We start from the raw sequence: 21256 nt of genomic DNA, 5'->3' as shown, positions 1-21256 counted from the left end.
ACAAAAAAGCCCTTCTCATTGAACATGTTATGATTTTTAACGCATGTACAGGGAACTTACCTGAATCTTTAGCATTTTATGTAGGTTTATTTAGTAAAGTCATGTTTTAATATGCTAGAGGTTACAGGTTCAACATATTAGCAGTGCTGAGATGATCATTTATTTTGCTCAGTTCCAGGCTTCAGTGTGTAATTGCTCAATGCAGGAGGGCCGCACCCTAGTAGCTGAATCACGTAGTGAGATCAAGCGGCGTTATGAAGATACATCCCTTGCAATTTTCAAGGTACTTGTTTGTAGATTAGCAGTTTATATATTATAGCAGTGTGAAATTAAGGAAAGACAGTGTTAAATAATTTATTAGTATGAGACCAAAATAGGGTTTCAGTTTGCAATGATTTAAAACAAATTCACTATATTTATGCATGCATGTTTTAAAGCTTTTTATTTTAATGCAGACTTCATTATTATTTGTAGAAAATTTGTTTAGACTATTTCTTATCATCTTAAATTAACTCCTTTACTTGTACGGAAGAAGAACATTTTAAAATAATGAGTTAATTACTGTTTTTGGGTTTTTAATTGTTTTTAAAAGATTTAATATTTGAAATATTTTTGTAATAATTATTTTAGATACTGAAATTCATCTGCCTTAAGAGAGTGAGAGGTCTCATAAAAAAACCTGCCTTGAATTTTTTACCAAAATTTCAATGCCAGCAACTCAGATGTATAGACAAACAAATACTTTTATTTCCAAAAATAATGTAGATATTTCACTGAATGAAAGTTGAATGCATTATTGACAAGAATCAATACCTTCATTAGATCTGGTTGGCACCTTGTGTCTGTCTGTTTGGCTGTGGGTGTCTAAATAGTTTGTGGATACAGGAATGTTTGTAGTATTTATTTTACAAAGTTGTTAAAATCTCTTTGGATATATGTGTTAAAAACTCTGACTGGTTCATGTTTGGACTATTAGAAATCTTGTAAAGCATTCATTTTTGAACCACTTTATGTTTCAGGCTTAAAGCAAACTTGAAATAAATATCTTTGTAACCACGAAACGTGTCATATACAAGAAGAATATTTACTTTTATAACATGATTCATAATGATCATCATAAGTGATACAGAACCACCTGGTGAGAACTTGAGAGTTTATTTCCATTCTACTCCCAATATTTTGCAATGTTGTTCCTCCCTGGACTACACACCTCAGTTTGAAACATGGCTCTCTCAGTCACTACTTTCCTGTTTGCATCTAATTCCCAGCTTTCTCAAGTCCTCCACATCTATCACTTTAATGATTTGAAATGAAGTTTTTCAAAATAATATTTCAAAATTCATTTCTCACCATAAAAGAACAGTGCATCTCCATTATGAAGATCATTTGGTAAATGCTGTTAATCATTGTTTATTCTGAGAATCATACGAAACACATAAATACACTTTGTATACAATAGAGTCTTCTCCGTAGACGGCACAAATGTTTCGGGCAGCCTCTGCAGCTTTGGAGACTCAATTGAACTCGCAGAGAAGGTGTCGGAAATGTTCGTTTTTGTCAACTTGGCACTCCATAGTTCTTAACCTGAAAATTTTAGACATTAATTTGAATCGAAAAATTTCAAACATATTAATAGAGATGACGATGAGAGATATCAAATTGTATATAACATTGCCGCCTTAGTCAAATCTTATCAGGTCAAAACTTTGATTGATTGAAAATGGCACAAACTTATGCACCAACCCAAAAGAATAAAAATGAACTCTGAAGGAACTCTTAGTTGGTTTGTATGGTGAAAGAAATATTTGTATATACTAACCATATTCTCTAACACAACCAATATTTTATGACCAATGAGAAAGAAATAGAGTTATTTTACCAATTTTTTGTCACCGTTAAATGTTTTATTGGTTCAGAATACAATAACCTGAATCCTAACGCTTTCTTTTTGTGTTCAGATCTAACTTATCTTAAGAGTAAAGTAAATAACAGAGTAGTGTATCATAAACGTATCCACAGTTTATGGGCTCAGATTAAAAGTTAGTGTCAAAGTAACAATCTTTTTCTTTGTTTTTTAATACAATTTAATTTTAGTTTTTGGGAAATGCTGTTTTGGTAATCAAATAGAAAAATAATAATAGGCTGGGCTTAGCATTAATTTCACAAACAGTAAATGAGTATAACTTTTGTTAGGAAAACCTTATGGACAGTCTTTTTGGGATATTAAGGCAGGCTAACATTAAACATTTCAGAAGCCTTTGTATGTTAACATATTTTGATGGTAATGTATAATTTCTGTTTTGAGAAGCCATAGATACTTAGAATAAACTGTTTAAGGATGACACAAAGGGCTTTTTACAGTGATCTTCTCGAACACCAAATAAATTCTGATATCCAGTTAATAGAACAGAAACTTAAAATTGAATGTAGGGAAGTGGGATTAGTGAGGTAATCTGGAAACGAAGGATGCAGTGGTTATCTTTGTGGTGATTACTTTTACAATACCAGGACTGAATTATGTTAGACACTGTCCATTGTTTGAGGTGTGTTTAATATATAGAACAGGTCAGAAGTAAACTCTGCTCTCATAGGTTGTTCTTTTACTGACATTTCATTTTGAATTTTTTATATTAGTGGCAGTGGTCGAGATGAGACCCAGAACTCTTTGAGTGTTAAACATAGACTGTTCAGTTGTGGATGCCATTCACCTAGGAGAATTTTACAAATCTGTGATACACTTCATGTATTGGTAGTGTAAATATCAACTAACATCATTAACTGATTGTTAGGAACAGCAGCAAAATAAACACGCTTCAAACTTCCTGACATTTGGGACCAGTCGTCGAACTTATGAATACAGTAACAATGGCAACAGTTCAGTCATAGTTCGCAAGCCAGACGAGTTGCTGTCTGACCAGAAGTTCATCGAGTCCCAAGTATGTGTGTTATTGTGATACGTCTCAGGTGGTGGAATAATGTACATTTTTTAGATACAGATATTTGTACTCCAGTTGCAAGCAGTGTTAATGGTGGTGGTGGTGATGGTAGTGGTGATAGTAACGGAAAGATACATTGTATCAGAATGGTGTGTGAATGGGTAGTGTGGGAGTCATTTGTTTAATTGACACATGTGGACAGAACACACATGAATAATTTAATGACATTAAGAACTTTCCTGTTACTTGGTAAACACTTTACCAAGCTCACTACATTTTTTAAGACAATATAAGGTGCTTTGTGGATTGACATATTATTTTTATTTTGTTAATATGTTTAAAGATTTCTGTCTTCTAGGTTGTTGCGCTGTGTAGTCTGGTCAATGTTAACCAACGTTTCAGAGGTCATACTGCCTCCGTCGCCCTGATGATGGAGGCAGTATGACCTCCGAAACGTTGGTTAACATAGACCAGACTACACAGTGCAACAACCCAGAACACAGAAATCTTCATACTCACCACTGTGAAAACCTCAAATCTTACTTAATATGTTTAATTTGGAGTACTGGTACACCAGATGGATTTAAAAGCTTGGAAGCAGAGGAACAGGATTGGTTGTTAATTCCAGTATCGAGACATACTAAGATAAGTGGAGACAATAAAATATTTTTTGAAGTTTGTTGAATCTAAGTGTTGTGTTTTGGAGGGAAACAAATGATTAAACCAAACAGAGGCATTGAAACAGATTCTGGTGTTCCACAAATAGATATCTGTAATGGCAGGTTTTAATATTAACACTATCTTAAATACAAACTTATATTAAAATTAAATCAGAATGTTGGTTCTGTCCATAAGTTAATCGTTATGCCGAGGTCCCAGTCAAAACACATGAAAAGTAAAAATTTTGAAAGCTTCCCAATTGTATTATGTGTATGTGTGCTAAAACAAGAGGGTAAGATTCTGAAGTGTTTGTTTGCTTTGCGTAGTACTTAAGTGATAAATGAAGGAAGTGTATGACATAAATGGGATTATTGAATCCATATCTGTAGTATATTTTACAGTATATAGAGAATTAGCATTTTAATGAAAAATCAGAACTATTCTGTCAGTAATACTTTTTACAGAAGAAAAATTAGATTTGTCTTTTTAGGTATTAAACAACTATCACCTTGTCTTATATGTCCTTAGTTTTTACAGTTCCATCAGTAGTTTCTTGACCAAAAACATTTCTTCATAGGAAATGCAGCATTAAATTTCCTTTTTAATGGATGGATAATTACAAGTAGTGTCACAATTTAAAATCATAAATCTGAGTCTCTGTCAGTGCATCTTATTAGAGTAATTGTACAAATTGTTTTTTGTGTTTATATTTTTTAACTCAGAAGGCTGTGATTTGCCAGTTGGATGTTAAATTGTACCTGATAAGTCTGGAGTATGTTGATGGCAAAGACTTGTTCACTGCTTGTTGGTTTTATATTGTTGAAGTATGCATATGAACTTTGCCTTGATAAGAAAGGTCTGCTGAGTCATCATACATTTCATCTGTAATCATACAAACTCAGTCACATTATAATTGGGCATTAAACTTTCATATTTTTGGTGTTTTCTAGTAGTTGCTTGACATGCTTTATAGTTCAGCAGGATTACACTTTTATACCTTGTGTTGTGCAAAAGGTTCTAGTCATTTTGTGAAGTGTTTAAGACTTTTTGGCATAAGAATGTTATTTATGTAATATACAGATTTTGTGAATTTAAATTTTTCTTGTTGTAATAATAAATAAATTTAAGTGTTTTTGTAAATTCTATAAATGTGGTATTTTTATCGACTGATCTTTTATATTTTATAATAAATACTGTCATAACAAGTGATATATGATGCATTCTAATTAATACACACCCTAAGTACTGTACTTCCTGCTGTGTCCAAGATGTGCACACATGAGCCATTTAATTTTTTGATCATGATTAAGTCTGTTTGATGACAGGAAGATAAAAGTGTAGTGATTTGTCATTAGATAATGAATATATTTCATTTAGATTCTTTCTTCTGTATCATACAAACATGGAAAAATATATAAATACCAAAAAAAAGTAAAAACAACAGCCCTAATAAATTATGTATTTAAACCAGTTTAAAAACAATAAAGACCAAAGAAAAAATCTGTAACTACACATGGTGAGATTAAATCATGAACCAACTTCGTGGTAGTGGCTTCTTCTGTCCTGTAGGACTGGTTTGAGACCATCCAGATCCACTGCAGATTTTTTCATATGTCATCTCATCTCTGACAGAAATGAACATGTGTATGAGGCCCCCACCACAGAACAGACTACATATAATGTTTAGGTCCTCTGGTCATTATCATCATCTTGTTATCAGAGGTAACAGAATTTGTTTCACAGGTCCCCCATTTCAGAAATGGACTCTTGTCTTCATTTTAAAATGGGCCACGTGCCAGGAAGGTCAGATACATCATAATTAGAGTCATCAGCTGTAACATAATTTGTAATTCCATGTGTGTAATTATTTTGTCAGGAAAGTTTTGAAATATTAGAATATCATAGTAATGTTAAATATTCTCATTGTCTTATGTTAGAGTATGGGTTGTGGGGAATTTACTCTCTAATTTGATAAAACCAAAACCTCTGGAATTTACTTTACTTTTCCATGGTGATAAGCAATGCAATTTTGATTTATAATTTGATTATGATATATTTTAAACATACCTATGAATTTTACATAAAATATAGTTTTGTGCTTTTGGGTAGTGTTAATCTGTAATAGCAAAAATTACACACAAAAGTGGATATTTAGTTAAAAACAGTTTATTCTTTAATTTCCAGCAGCTTCTCGGCATAGAAGTGAGCACATAAAGGAAAACTGATAAATAAGTTCTTCCCTGCTTTTGTTTTGGTCATGCCACTTTTTGGTTTTGGTGGTTTCATAGGAGACTTATACAATTTGGCAGCTCAGTTCTCAAATGATTGTACATTTATTATTTTCCTGTGTAAAATCTGTCACCCTTAGCTTGACTAGTAATCATAACTGATGTATATTTTTCACCATAGGTACTGATGAAAGAAACATCAGTGTGATAGTATTCTATTCAACATGAATCCAAGTGCCTATGAAATAAATATAGACAGTGTGCCTGGTGATGTCAAGGCGAATGTTTGGTATAAACTTAAACCAGCTGAACAGTTTCCTGATGCACGTGTTGGACACACTGCTCTTTATTGTAAAACTGATCATGAGGTAAGTAGACCAGTTGATAAATTGTTTCACATATTTTTGTTGTTGCTGTTACCAGATACTTACAGTTTAAAAATTTTCAAATTATTTATTAACTGGTAAATAAGTTCAGAACTATGTACTGCTTTCAGGTAAGCAAAAATTGTCATAAATGCCAGGAACTGAATCCACATTTTAATTTTAGTTTCTTCCTAACAGGTGATTCTAGTTGGTGGTGCAACACCTCATTCTTTGTATAGTGAAGTTTGGATCCTTAACCTTAAAAACTTGACGTGCAATCATCTTCAGGTCTTAGGTGAGTTTGAGGCTCGCTATGAACACAGTGCCTTCTTTCCAATAAAAGTAATCAGTTCTGAAACTAAAGAAGAGATGGTAACAAAATCAGAGAAGACAGAGAAAACATATGATTGTTCAAGACTGTGGATATTTGCTGGAGCAAATACTGAGGAAAACAAAAATGACTTCTGGGAGCTGAACTTTGAGAGTCAGCAGTGGGTCCAACTATCACAGAGTGGAGAAATTCCATCACCACGAACATATCACACAACCTCTGCATGTAAGTATAATATAATTATTCTGATCTGCTTGTTCCACAAAATTGTTGAGAACACTGTTAATTATTTGATTCATGTGAAAAATAACACTGTCTAGTATCAGAACCCAAAGATTCAGCACCACTAATACGAAAGTCTAAAATTGGTCACAATCCTTAGTTATTTCCATCTGCACAACACATCTCCGTGAGGTTCTTCTTTATCTCATACTAAGCATTCCATTTTACAAGGACAGAAAGAACAAGGAAAAGATACTGACTATAGGTATTACAGACTTCTACAAATACAAAACTAAATATTGTAACTAATATCAGTAATTAAGTTGAGTTACTGTTTGAAATCATAATTTATTCCATTTACTATAGTTACAATTAATTATTTCCTTGATGACAGTTTTGGCAGTTTATGACTTGCAGTTTTGACTATAGATAACTTCCACACTAGTAATAACTTCATATCTCAATGTATTACACTGCTACTTAACGGTCAGCTCACGGCTCACTTGGCACTCACTTTTCTACTTGCTTGCTCATACATGACATGACTGACTCTGGTTGGTGGCTGTGACTCATATTTAAAGGCCCAGGCAATGTTCTGTGGAGTTCTCCAATGTTTCATACACTTTGAGATGAGGCAACATCGTTTAGTTTCCTTCAGCACACTAGCTAAACATTCTGGAAGTTTCTAGCAATAACATGAGCACCAGAGTTGCACACACATCTTGGCGATGCAATTACAGCTGATGGTAAGGGTCTGCAGGGGGGTGGGAAGGGTAACTTGAAGCCCTCAGGTGACATCACAGCAAGTTGACTGTACACATAATAATATCCATCTTTGTTGGTACAGTGACTGGTTTCATATCTCTTGTCAGAATATCATACTGAATGGTGGCCCATTTTTATCATTGCATACCATTTATAGTCTCATTTTACATCAATAAAACAGTAAATGAGATTTTGTGATTCAGACGATGGTAGTTGAAAAATGGCTGTATAGTATGAATTTTATTTGTGATTCAAGAAGAAACACGCCTCTCTGATTTGCTTTATATGTATATCTTGCAGTTTTGGGTGATACATTTGTGGTATTTAGTGGGGGAGCCAAAGGTGTAGAAGCAGTGACTGATACTCAGACATATCAGCTAAATATGCATACTAGGGAATGGAGCATACTTCCTACCAAGGGACAACCACCGAGGTCTCGACAGGGCCATGTTCTCATTGCTGTTGATGATAAGGTATAAATTTTGATGTTCAAGTGAAATAGTAATTAAAGCATTTTGAGTAGTTTCAATATTTACATTAATTGACTAATGTATTAAGTCTTCGTAATATTGCTGACAGAGGCAGCCCTGGTGGACTATAGTGCAGTGTTCTGATGGTCAGGATGGTCATTTGTCCCAAATTTAAAATTATGGTGAATGTCAAAGTAAAACCCTATAAGGCCCTGATGACGGAGGCAGTATGACCTCTGAAACGTTGGTTAACATCGACCAGACTACACAGCGCAACAACCCAGAAGACGGAAATCTTCATACTAAGAATCGCCCTGATGACGGAGTTAGTATGACCTCTGAAACGATGGTTAACATCGACCAGACTACACAGCGCAACAACCCAGAAGACAGAAATCTTCATACTCACTGCTGTGAAAACCTCAAATCTTCCATGAAGAAATTAACACTGCATTTTTAGATATCCTAAGGCACAAGGTCTGTTTTCTAAAACACTCTAAGTCTTGCGACTATTTTGATTCTATACAGGTTAGCTTGTTCATGAATATTTATGATACTTAAATGTTTATAAGAAACTGTAAAGATAACCACAGGAAGTTTTGTCTTGGTTTGCAGTTATTCTGTCATGGTGGAATGTCAGGAATGGGTCTTTGTGATGACCTGTATGTACTGGACAGTGATGGGACATGGACATCCATTGATTGTAAGCATCAGCCCAGTAGACGTGCAGCACACGGAGCTGTATGCCACAAGAGATTCATCTATATTTTTGGAGGTTTGGGTAATTCTGGAGCTCTCAGTGACATGTGGAGACTTCATGTGGGTGAGTCAAAATGAACTGTGCTGTAAAATGTAATGTTAATAATTTAGTCTGTTCTGTATAGCTTAGTGTAGAATAGAATAGAATTTATTTTCATTCCATAGATCCTTCATAAGCCTAAGCTGGGGATGTAGAACATGTCATAGCTTGAATACAATACTTTTTTCTAATACAAATTACATAGTTATGACAGTAATTTAGAATCAACTGCAGTATTATTGCAAAAATAATTACACAAGAAAGCATACCCACCATTGCTTACATATTTTTATAACAGCTGAGAATTTTTGGTTGAGGTAAATTCTTCTGTGGAGTAGGAGTGAGGTACAAGATATTCTTTTAGTGCTAGCTTGAAGTTTTTATATCATGATAGTGACTTTTTATAGTGGAGGGGGGGAGAGATTGACAGCAATCCTGGAGGACAAAGAAAGAGGGGCCACCCAAAGCTCAGATGGGTTGATGGAGTGGAGGGATGCAAGGGTGTTGGGATGCAGAAATTGGAGAGTGGTGGCGCGAGACAGAGACAGATGGCGGAGGGTCGTTGAGGAGGCCAAGGCTCACACCGGGCTGTAACGCCAAAAAAGAAGAAGATTATTTGAATAGCTTAATTCCAGTATAGTAAACTCCTTTTTGATATTTATTGGCTTTAGTGTATGGCATATGAAGGTTAGATCTGTATCTTGTACTTATAATTTGGGTATCTGAGTTTGTTTGAATTTTTCTATGTTGTCCACTACAAATGATTCCTTATCAATTTCAGACACATTGGTATGGGAAGAAGTCACTGTGAGTGGTTCAGTGCCTCCAAGGAGGTTGGATTTTGCTTTAGTTTTAGTAGAACTTCCTCACAGATTTGAGAAGAAAATGCAGGATCATAGTCAAGGTGACGGTGAGGTTGAAAAAAAAGAAAGAGAGTTGAAGGAAGAAACTGCAGTCAACAAAACACCTGATGCAAATGAGCCATATGTTCCTTATATTTTGTTGCATGGAGGTATAGATGAAACAGGTCACATATATGATGACTTTTATGTTATGAGTTTGGGTTTGGGAAGTGACATTGTACTAGGCTGAAACATAACTTGTTGCTGTTTACATGAAATAATTTACTTCTTACAAGAACATATCATCAAAACACATTTCACTGTTCAAAATTCAGTCAAATTTTGTTGTACAACAGTTGTAACTTATTCATTTTAACATTCATATGTAAAGACTTTCATGGGGAGATTTACAGCCTTGTTCTTTAAGGCATCATTGTGTTGGTTTTTTTTCACCTTCTCACAGATATCTCAGTTTTGTAACATATCAGTAAATTAATTTTGCTACTTGAAAGTTTGGTCTTTGTCATATACTTTAGAAGGTGATTAACTTTATAATGTTTATGTAATGTAAAATTCTTCATTTTAAAAAATGTGATAGCTGTCAATTTTTAAAGTCTTTTGTTTTATTGCCAGTTGTTCATTATGCTCAAAATATGTAATATTTTGTAAGACATTTATCTGGTAACAAGAATCATGATATATTGTCAGAACATATGACAAAGAAAGATACATTTGAAGTGTGAGGTTCTCACGGTAGTGAAGATGTCTTGTGGTTTATTTAATAGTGATGTCAATAGCACATACTATATGCCACTTAATGATAGGATGATTAATGAATGATAAATACGAAAATATACGAAAAGAACCTGTAATGACCAAATTTAAGGAATGCCAAAAGTTGCAACCACCTACAAGACCACATGGCATCACAATCTTGAAGACCACAGTTGACGATAATACATTTGTTGATGCATGTTATAATAAATTTAGTGCCAGATATTACTGGCTGTATGTGAGGTGGATACTGTTCCTCAGATATTCAGATATACTATTTAAGTTATGCCAGCCACAGTAGCCACGCAGTCTGAGGCACGATCCTCGTACGCCTGACTGACCGTGGGTTCGAGTCTCACTTAAGGCATGGATGTTTGTCCACTACCAACCCGCACTGGCCAGCGTGGTAGTGTATGGCTAAAATCCCCAAATGGGAGACCTATGTCCAGTAGTGGACATTGAGAGGTTGAAGGAAAAAGAAATTTATGTTATCTGTGGCTGAAAACCACCGATAGTCCTCTTACTGTTCTGTATTTATAACTCTCAAAACCTTGGTCATAAAACTCCATGGAAATTCTCAATTAAATAAAGTGCCAAGGAAATCATTTTGACATAAAAAGGATGAAGTAGTGCTGGTGTAGATGCTACCAGGAAGGTGGAAGACTGATACTTTGATTGATGAAGGAAATCCAGGATGCAGTGGCAGAGAGAGGAATGCAAGGGGGATCATAGATAGAGAAGAATGATGATTGGGAATTGGAAGACAATCAGTGGCATTATAAAACCAATACATACAATGGGACAAGTAAGTAAAAAATGGTAGATATCACATAAAGAATTTTGTAATTTATACAGCTCACTTAACATTGTTATGATAACCAAAGTAAGAAGGTGACGCATGAAAATGGAAATAAGGAATTGCATACAATTTTGGTGCAGGAGCCTGTTGGAAAGTGACACTTAGAAAACTTGAGAATAAGATAAGCAGACAATACTGAAACGGACATTAGATACTGGGACTGAGGATGTGGACTGGGCTGAAATGCTTAGAATTTTGTCCAGTGACAGGATATTGTATAAACTGGTTTAGAATGTTTGTCCTTAGGGAGATGGTTATTTAGATACAACTTTTGGTGACATTCCCATGTAATGTAATGTTTCTCTAAGGAATATTTGATCATTAACATAATTACATTTAAACCTAGAAGAATTGAATATTTGTAAGAAACCAGAATCTATGACATTTAAGTATAATAAATACAAGTACTTTAACATTTTTCTGTGTCTCCAAATTGATTTACATTTTATCTGGAATTTTGGTGAGGTATACTGTGAGCTGGGAGTGTATAAACAATATAATGGATAATTACAATTAAATTTTAGCTCACTATAAACTGAACTTATTCCTTATACTATACTGCATCTTAAAAGTACAAGGATATTTGTTTAGGACAGTAAATTTGAGCATAAATGTGGCTTTCTTTTAAATCTAAAGAATCATTTCAATATAACTTCAACTTGGGTTTATTTTGAGTAATTTTAATAAAAAAGTTCCTTTTATACTTTTATATAATTTATTCAGTATTGTATAAAATGATGTATTATTAAGATTTATTACAAGTATTTACACAGTATAGAAATGGTCAATAGTTCACTGAATTCAGCACCAAGTAACAGCTGTTAACTTCAGCCAAACATTACAATCCTGAATAAAGCCCCATTCACAATTTAAAATTTGCTATACAACAGAAATTGTTTTCCCTCATAAAAGTTAATAGTGCATGCTTATTAAAATATTAGCCATTTCAATAAAATATATAACTGAGACAAATATGTGATTGCACGATTTATATTTGCCCACACGTATGGCATTTGGGAAGTTCTTCTAACATGGATGACAGGAGAAAGTCTGTATAAATGTGGCACTTAATTAATGCTACAACTCTGGTATTAATGATTTATGATGTAAAAGACTCTTTAGTGAGATACTTATTTTTCTTGTTTCTTCCATTTTCTTGCTTTGTGGTTAAGATATACTATTTATACATAAATATTGCACTGCCTTAAATATAAGTATAAAAATGGTATTTCATTGTGAATTGGGCTTGGCATTCAAAGGCAACTTTGCAGTAATACAAAGGCTGAAAACACAAACTATATCAGGCACCAACACAATACAAAGACAAGTCTTTCCAATTAATTTAAAACTTGTGTAAACAAAGTAAATTATTTGTGTACAGTATACAACATTTTTTTGGGTAATGAGGCATACATGTTTCCACATCTTTGTGTAATTGTTATATATGATTGATTCATAGGTCATTTAATGATACTGCATCAGTTACAGAGATTATTCAGCATTGGCTTGTGATGTGTTTTGTGTACTTAAATCAATTCACACCATTTTTTATTATTCTTTTCATTCCTATGGTCAGACATTTCCATTATGGTACACAGTTAAACATCTATTCTTGTATTCTGTACCATAGACAGTAGATGGCTGACACACTAGTTGAATGTCAAATGAAAAAAGGTTAGGTAAGTTATAAAAATTAGATATATCAAGGATCATAAGCCTTCTTCTTAAATAAAGTTGCTTGACCAAGGTCACTATATACTGTATATCTGCAGTTCTCATCACATTCTCTTCCATGAGAGAAATGCTTCATATAACATCAAATCAACTAATGTTACCATATGTATGCCATTTGATTATGCTAATTTATTCAAGAGTGGAGTAACAATGAGTGCCTTGGGACTGTGGTTTTATTTGGACCATTATATCACCACTTCATATTAGCAGTAGTCATATTTGTGGAATGATGATGATGGGACAACCAAAGTGCTCAGGGGAAAAACCTGCTCTAGTGCCACTTTTCTCTTCCCCCCCCAATCTTACATAAAATTCCCTGAACTCGGATCTCAGTGCTGAGAAGCTGGCATCTAACCGCCTGAGCTGTGGCATGGCCTGAGATTATTATTTTCATAGTTTCAGAGGTCAAACTGATCATATTGTGGTTGCAGATTTGTCCCTTAAGCAAAGTGATTAGTCAGCAAGAATAGTGTCTTTCAATTTCCAACAGATCTATGTTTGTCATATATTTTAATGTAATTTATTAATTTCTTTCTCTTTAGGTATTATAGTCTTCATACTACAAATAATAATATTCTGTTTGTGATTTGTTGACTCTAGGAAAGGAACAAATGTGACCTCTTTCCCAAATTTTTCATACTTGATGCAGAAGGTAAGCTCCACGGCTTGAGTCATCAGAGCAACTAATCAATGGGAAATGTGGGTGTAAGTCCTGACTGTGCATCAGTATTAAATGACCAGAGGTTATGCATAACTTATTGTGCACATAGGTAATAAAAGAGATAAAGGAAAAATTTCCACTGTGCTTAGGTATTGTACCATGAAGGTGCATAGAGGGCATGGAGTACATTTTTGACCTTTGGCATTAGACAGATATCGGTTGTCAGTTTCAGAATCTGTCAACTGGCTACTCTCAGGGTAAGCGCTCCAATTTTATAAGGAACTAAGATTTGAATTCTAGCTGCCATTATACTGATTACACTGTCAAGGCTGACAGACAGATGTAGCACACAACAAAATATCTGTAGCCTTTAAAAAAATTTGGATTACACTATTTGAGATTCAAGCTTGGACACAAAACACTGTCTTAACTTGTAAAGTATGCTTAAGAATAATTCTTAGTTGCCAGTTGTTGGGAATATTTAATGTTTTGTAATGAATCCTTGTTAATGGTAATGATACACAGCTTTGTACTTCTCAGGTCAGGAATAATTATGTGATGTAATTAACAACAGATTTTATCTCTTTGTTTGATTAGTTATTTCATACCTATAAATATTCATCTTTTGTCTACATTGCTTTGATAAACATATCAAATCTGGCCACAGCAGTCTGTTTCAATCTTTTTAATTATGCATAATTTTCATTGTGTTGTTGAAAGTGAAAGAAGTTAAATTTCAAGAATACTGATCAGCAACATAAAATAAATCGTCCACATCATTTTAGCCACAGTAAAAACATGAAAACTTTATACCATTTACTTTAATAGCTATTGTAGGGACAATATTGTATGTCTATAGCATTATAAATAGAAAGGATTCCTCTTTGTATTGTGAGCACTTTTTCCTATCTTTTTGTATCTGGGGCACAAGAGGTTACAAATAAATTATCAGTTTATTTCAAACAAGATGCAGCAGAAACAGCTGTTATGTCAGGTTAAACAATGAAAGGGTTGATGCTAAGTAGAAAGTCAATGTTCTTTCTTTCAGTTCCATATTGAATTAATATTGTTTTATTGTAACAATCATTATGAACAAATGGAAGGCTGATCTACATGAACAAGTAACAATGCAAATTGTCTCAAATGTGCAAGTTTCTATTTCATTAAGTTTTCTTAATGCAAAATTAAACCTTCAGGGAAGACAAGAAAGCCATTTAACATAATCAGATTATTATGCATCCATGTTTACAGTGGCTTATAAAATACATAAGGGGCAGACAAAATGCACCCCTTAAAAATGGACTTGACCAAGTGAAAGGAAATTCATATAACCAAAATGAAATGACTTTATATTTTAACATGTCATTTATGTGTCTGTATCAATAATCTCCTTGCCTAAGAAATTTTCTGTTACTTACTAACTTCTTCCATAAAAAATTATAAAAAAGAATTGTACAAAATATTAAGGAAACTAATAATTTAATGACCTAATTTGGTTTCAGATATTTTCTCCGGTCTGCGATTTTCTCTCTCTAACACACAAATCATATGAATTATGCACATCTCAGCAATCAGTATTGTGCTTACATTGATAATTCAGTTCTTTATTATTAGTGTGCTACATGAACAGCCAATTACAGATACAGCATAATCATCCATATTTTACCAGGATGACACACTCTCAAAGTTATTCCCATGTTTGAGATAAATTCATAAATTAGCTTCCTGCCAGAGCCACTAAATTTGTGAAAATATTATCCAGCATTAATATGTTTGGTGCTCATATGCTTCCAATGGGTAATACAGAAATAACCATTACCAAGGTCTCCACTTGTCCTGCGCCTTAGCCACACAGTCTGAGGCATCATGCTTCGGACCGGTGATACGGAATGTGCTCTGGTTCGAGTCTCGGGGAAAGAAATTTCTCATGAGATTTTCGACCAGTGTATGGGACTGGTGCCAACCCAGCATCGTGAGGAAATTGGGGAGCTACAATGGGTAGCGTAATCCGGTCATGAAAACTTGCAATGGCTGGGGGTTCGTCGTGCTGACCACACGTCACCCTATATCTGGTTGGATGATCGTTCACCTCTGCTTAGGCATGTGAACGTGAGGCCAGCAGCCAGCTAGTCGGCTTAGGCTCTCATAGGGCTGTTACGCCACGGATTATTATTAATATTAAGGTCTCCACTTATTGAAATGTGTTCTCTTCTGACATTCCTGTCTTCCATGAAGGGACTTTTTTAAAAATGTTTGTAATTTTAAAAGTTCATCTCTTTGTAGTCTCTTTAGGTACATCACTTCTGATAATTATCATACAAAATGAAAGCTTACTTTGTTGGGCATATGAATGACTCATTGAATCAACAGGCACTGACATCGAAAGCTGTGCAAGGAATTTGCTCTGGAGTAGCAATGGAATGGTATGTGCAATTTCTTGCAAGACACAGACCAGACAATTTAATTTATAATGGCTGGATGCAAAGGTGCAGGAAATTATCAGGATAACTGAGATGTTCACTCATCCACTGTAATGGTGTTTCCCAAGGAGGCTCGATACCATGTGTCATTACAAGAACTGGAAGAAACAAGGCAGTGCTTCAGTGTTGTAATAGGAATAAGAATAAAACTGTAGCTATGAAAAGCTATGTTCATGCCACATACAATTCCTAAGATTACTGGAATTAAAAAGACCACCAGGATGTGGCATAGATGATATAATTTGGAAATGCAAAAACACAATGATACAGACAGGGCTTAAGAAAATGTGAAGATAAAAAGAAGAAAAGAGGAGAAGACTTCACTTGTCCATGCAGCTCTTATGACCAGTACGTGTTCTGTTTCTCCTTATCATTCTTGTACCTTTTTAATAATTTTACTGGATTCGCTGAAGATACAGCTTGGTGGTGAGCCATTTGGTTAGAGATATGAGCCTTTGAAATTGCTGGAACACTGAATATCAAGTGTTTAGGAAATACTATAAGATAAGAACAAGACAGTGGACAGTGTTTCTTCTTTCTCAATTATATAATTTAGTTACCTCAATGTTATGTAAGTAGGTCAGATAATTCATCTCTATTGGTTAATAGGTTAGACAGTTCCCAATGCACAATAATATTTAAATCCAAAATGTAAGAACCTGATAAATAATGATGTTTGTTCAATTATTTTTTTTATTTTTAAGGGAACACTGCACTCCAGAATAAAATCTAAACAAGCTCAGGATAGTATGAAAAGGCAGGCTTCTGTGAGCATGACCATAACTATCAAGTATTGATGGTCAAATTATGCTGGTATGTAGACCTACTATACATGATGCTACAACAGGTTAACTTACGATTTGTCTCATTTGGGAAAACTTCCTGTATCAGATTTTGCAAAGATTTTCGTTGTCCTTCCTCTGTAACTGGCCTCACAAGACGCTGGATGAAAGGTCCTTCACCACGGTAACAACGGAATGGAATATATTTAAATACTTCCTCGCCACTCGCTTCCATAAGTTTCCGGTTCACAGCCCAAAATTGATCAAATTTGTCTGCAAAATTAAGCGCAAAATCTAAAATACTGACCTGAAAGTAGAGATAATCAAATGCAAAGAGAGATTTCTCTCTTGCACAATCTGTTAAAGTTACTATTAGGAATTCAAAATCATGATTGCCCAGCTAAATAAACAATAAGTGACTGATAAAAGGTTTACTACACAGTTTCTAAAGTTTAATCAAGTAAGATTGGGCCATGTCATGTATACTGAAAACTGATTATAAATATTTGCCTTTTCCTCACCAATGAACCACTTGAATCTCAAAAGCAACTTTCACTAGGCCTGTTACAGTGTTATCTGACCAATACTTACTGTTGAAGGTTGGTTTTATAACCTATAAATATAATAGTATGTGGTTTATGATTGTATGTTATGAATGGTATGGAAGGGATATAGGAAAGTAAAAAAAGGCTATGAGGGATGACGATAAGGAAAAAATCATTCCTTACTGAATATAAATAAGCCTGGTCTGCTGGTTAATATATATATATATACACAATATATATATATATATATATATGCTGAGATGACATCCATGCAGAATACTTGATTTTCAAAACATTACCTTCTTTGGCACAGAGGTCCCTCATATAGAACATTGTTTTTTACAAAACAGTTTTAAAATTCTTAAATCATATATTCATATTCTGTTCACAGAAACATTTTAATTTGTACAGTTCTTTGTATAAGTGAATTTTTATTATTCAATCTGCTGTATCTTTTCTGTCATTGTGTTGGTATACAAATTTTTGCAGTATTCACATAAGACATGTTGTATAATCAGAATTGTGCAGTAAGTGATGGCTGGCCCATTTTCATTTTATCTGACCCTTGTAATTATTACTGCTTGTACAGAAAATGTTTACCATTCTGCAGTCCAAGCCACAGTTGATTATGGTCCTTTTTCTGCATACTAGAGACTACTTGACTACGGTGCTTAAGTACATCTGCTTCTTTCACACATGACATGAAGTGAGATTCCACAGCTTCCCTGTTATCAACATAATAATTAAAAATCCACATAGACTTTATATTTTCCAACTTTGGCTACTATTGTTAGAAATGAAAGGTACCAAGTTTCTTTACTTTGCCACAATTCCAAAGGGGAATTTTAATTCATAAAATAACAGGAAAAAAGAAGGATGTGAATACATAAATATAAACATTTCAGTGGTTAGGATTTGAGGTTCCCACAGTGAGTATGAAGATGGCTGTCTTCCAGATCATAGCACCATGTAGTCTGCTAGAAGTTTATCAGTGGTTCCCAAACTGCAAGTAGTTAGTGAGCACTTGGAGACATGCAAAATATTTCAAGGGCTTCACCAGAAAAAAACTGTGTTATGAAGATCTTTCTGTTAAAATCACTCTGTTTTTGTTTCAGATAATAATATTTTTCATATTCTAATTGCATAATCAACATTTATTGTTGAGTAACAATTCTTCAACTTCTTTCATTTAACAAAAAAAGGTTGTGAGTTTAACAATTCTCTAAACTGTATAGTTTATATGGAATGAGGTTTTCTCTGTGCATCCCAGCAGGTCACAGATTAGCTACCACGAACTTCAACGTGTGAACATAAGACATTTCACAAAGATGCCAGGAATGTGAACAGAACAATGGAGAACATTTCCAGCATCTGCTGTAATCACAGTAAGTTTTAATTTGAATGTGTTCAGTCTGTAGATTTGTCAGTTATACTAGTAATATGAATGCCCATGGGTTTTATGACAGGATGAACATCTAACCCTTCCATGTGAGTGGTTAAGAGATTAGTGGACATGTTCAAAATAACTTATCATGGCCTGCTTTACGGTACTATCAGCATCTGCCATGAGAAAAAATATGGAACACCTTTCAGGATAGCCTGTCTACAGGCTAGAACCTCCCAAATACAAATCAAGAGTGCTAATCACTCATATATCTAATGTTTTGTAAATTCTTTGTGAAACACTGTGTCTAGATTTCAGTGCTAGGAAAGAATAAGGGGTCATGTAAGAGAAATTATCAGAAGAAAATTTAAATAATATTCACATATTCTAATTTCTCAAGGAATGAGGTTGTGGACTGATTGAGAACCAATGTATTATGTACACTAGTATCAGAAGTACTTGTCCATGCATACACATGTTCAAGTAGTCTGTTATTAGATCACATTAGCATGTACAGGATGATAATTTTGTGAATTTGTGCAGCAACATCACTCCCATCATACTCCAGGTCAACAGGCTTGTTATCATTTTCAGAAGTTTTTGTGACAATGTAATTGGTGTCAGACAAAGATTGTTACTTCTAAATTTCATATCCTTAATTTTCCTTCACATGAATTTTATATTTTCAAAACATAATGAAACTTTGATGCCTTGTGATGTAATGGGTAAAACATTCTAAGTACATCTTACCTACAAGGGCAGTGTAGTAGTTCCTCTTCTGGAAACTTGTCAAAATGAACAGTAATATTCCATGGTAATTGGATATCTGACGCATACATATCAAACAGCACTCCAATCGGGTAATGCCTTCCAAACAGGGAAAATAAAATGTTGAATCCATTACTTATTTTATACACTGAATTTCTCATAGCAAATCATATAACTTTACATTTTGTATGTCTGTAATGAGGATTTGTAATAAGAGAAGGATTCTCATATATTTATATGGGATCTAGTGATATCTTTTTTCCAATTTGATACTGCTGGACCTACCACATAATCAATGCCAAACATGTAATAATTCTATATCAGCATTCATACCCCTTTCAGATATATAACTAAATGCCTAGTAACATTATACTGAAAACTGTCTCAATGTAGCCACTGTTCTTGAGAATGGTCAAAAATTCCCCTGCATTTAATGGAACCTGAAGCTTCATTACTGTGTTCACAAGAACCTACTGATGGACCCTATCATGAAGGAGTTCACATTTTCATGCCATATTTAAGACACATTAATATTCTCCTATCCATACCTAGCTCTTGTAAGTGGTATCTTTCCTTCAGGTTGTTTGATTAAAATTTTGTATGCATAGCATGCCACATGCTCTTCACATCTTATTCTTTTTGACTGAACTTTTGAAGGGGGCAAAGACCAAGTTTCATACCCATACCCATGAAGACATGAATGAAAATTATAGTTTTAACCACTACTTGAATTATGTAAACACTAAATTCAAACTTGGCAGTCTAGCACTGAATAATAAGTGGTCAAAGCATCTTCAGAGTTCTAAAAAGCAAATAATGGACAACAGTACAAATTTATCACCAGGACATCCTGATGCTTTCTTACCATCTCAAGGGCTGGCCATTGAAATCAAGCCACATTTCAGCTTCCTGTTTATCTGGATGAATATACCTAACAAACTGCTTACGGACCTGAAACATTCTATGCATTAGTTTATAATACCTACATGTTAGGAACATAAGTGAAGGGCTATGCCACTTTCATAAGTCATGAGAAAATTTGGTTAAGCTATTGATGGGGAAGCACTCGTTGACTATAAATTAGTTTTATAAAAATTAAATAACATTGGAGTCCTTATGTTGCACATTTCAGGTTTTTGGTGAGTTCCTTCTTACCTTATCAGTAACGAGAGGAAAGTAGCTTAAACGAGGAACCATCAAATAATATGCATCAGGGGCCTGGAGAGAATGTATTTCTTCAGAATTTAACTGAAAACAGACAGGTAATCGTCCCTCCCATATTTCTCTCAGAACCTCTCTGTCGTTCGCCATTTCTTGTAGTAATACTTAAAACTTTTTCGTTTCCCTTTCTTCCAGTTACCTTGTTTACTAAACACAAAATCGTCTGCTTGATCTTGAAGCATTAGCAAGGCCAATGTGCATTACCAACTACGTAGTTAATTACAGATTTTGATTCTTCAATAAACAGCCACATGTTTGTATTAGAATCGATCCAATCTGATGTTATGAAATATATGTTTTATAAAGTTATTTCCTATTCAATGAATGTTAAGGTTCAGTAATATAAATTTGTTGCTTTTTCATCGTCAAGTATTGGTAACAATAAATAAACGAACACCAACTTGCGAGTGAAAATAGTGTTACTAACTGT

General features: G+C 34.2%; 3 protein-coding genes across 8 annotated transcripts in view; 2 read left to right on the top strand and 1 right to left on the bottom strand.

Annotated features, from left to right (window-relative positions):
• Positions 1–2891, top strand: part of brk (transcriptional repressor brinker) — a 15760-nt gene extending 12869 nt beyond the window's left edge. The window contains exons 2-3 of one of the 2 annotated variants that reach the window (XM_087351360.1): positions 173–283; positions 2796–2891. The gene's annotated coding sequence lies outside the window, so the exon portion shown is untranslated. The other variant, XM_087351361.1, reaches the window with a different exon arrangement.
• On the bottom strand, positions 726–21124 carry Atg5 (autophagy protein 5). Of its 4 annotated transcripts, XR_002546109.2 has the most exons (7): positions 20761–21124; positions 20471–20556; positions 19588–19704; positions 18054–18178; positions 16984–17181; positions 4355–4478; positions 726–1584 (listed from the first exon to the last, which is right to left on the bottom strand). XR_002546109.2 is itself a non-coding variant. In XM_087351432.1 (6 exons), exons 1-6 carry the CDS (start codon positions 20914–20916, stop codon positions 7540–7542), a joined length of 696 nt encoding a protein of 231 aa, XP_087207558.1. In that variant the 5' UTR covers positions 20917–21124; the 3' UTR covers positions 7071–7539. The 4 variants fall into 4 exon arrangements, 3 of the variants coding, with proteins under 3 accessions (XP_087207558.1, XP_021937329.1, XP_021937330.1); XM_087351432.1 differs by lacking the exons at positions 726–1584; positions 4355–4478 and adding an exon at positions 7071–7553; XM_022081637.2 differs by lacking the exons at positions 726–1584; positions 4355–4478 and adding an exon at positions 11944–16224.
• Positions 5310–11668, top strand: LOC110838440 (rab9 effector protein with kelch motifs). Of its 2 annotated transcripts, none has more exons than XM_022081636.2 (6): positions 5310–5399; positions 6006–6192; positions 6388–6745; positions 7808–7980; positions 8593–8800; positions 9558–11668. In XM_022081636.2, exons 2-6 carry the CDS (start codon positions 6049–6051, stop codon positions 9866–9868), a joined length of 1194 nt encoding a protein of 397 aa, XP_021937328.1. In that variant the 5' UTR covers positions 5310–5399; positions 6006–6048; the 3' UTR covers positions 9869–11668. The 2 variants fall into 2 exon arrangements, with proteins under 2 accessions (XP_021937328.1, XP_021937326.1); XM_022081634.2 differs by lacking the exon at positions 5310–5399 and adding an exon at positions 5401–5452.
• Positions 21125–21256: the final 132 nt, after the last annotated feature.

Source organism: Zootermopsis nevadensis, unplaced genomic scaffold (genome assembly GCF_977971745.1).
Source record: "Zootermopsis nevadensis isolate Lab colony 2312 unplaced genomic scaffold, Znev_1.0 Znev_ptg000002l, whole genome shotgun sequence".
NCBI classification, from domain to species: domain Eukaryota; kingdom Metazoa; phylum Arthropoda; class Insecta; order Blattodea; family Termopsidae; genus Zootermopsis; species Zootermopsis nevadensis.
The sequence above is the reverse complement of the archived record's forward strand: the minus strand, read 5'-3'. Positions and strand labels throughout refer to the sequence as shown.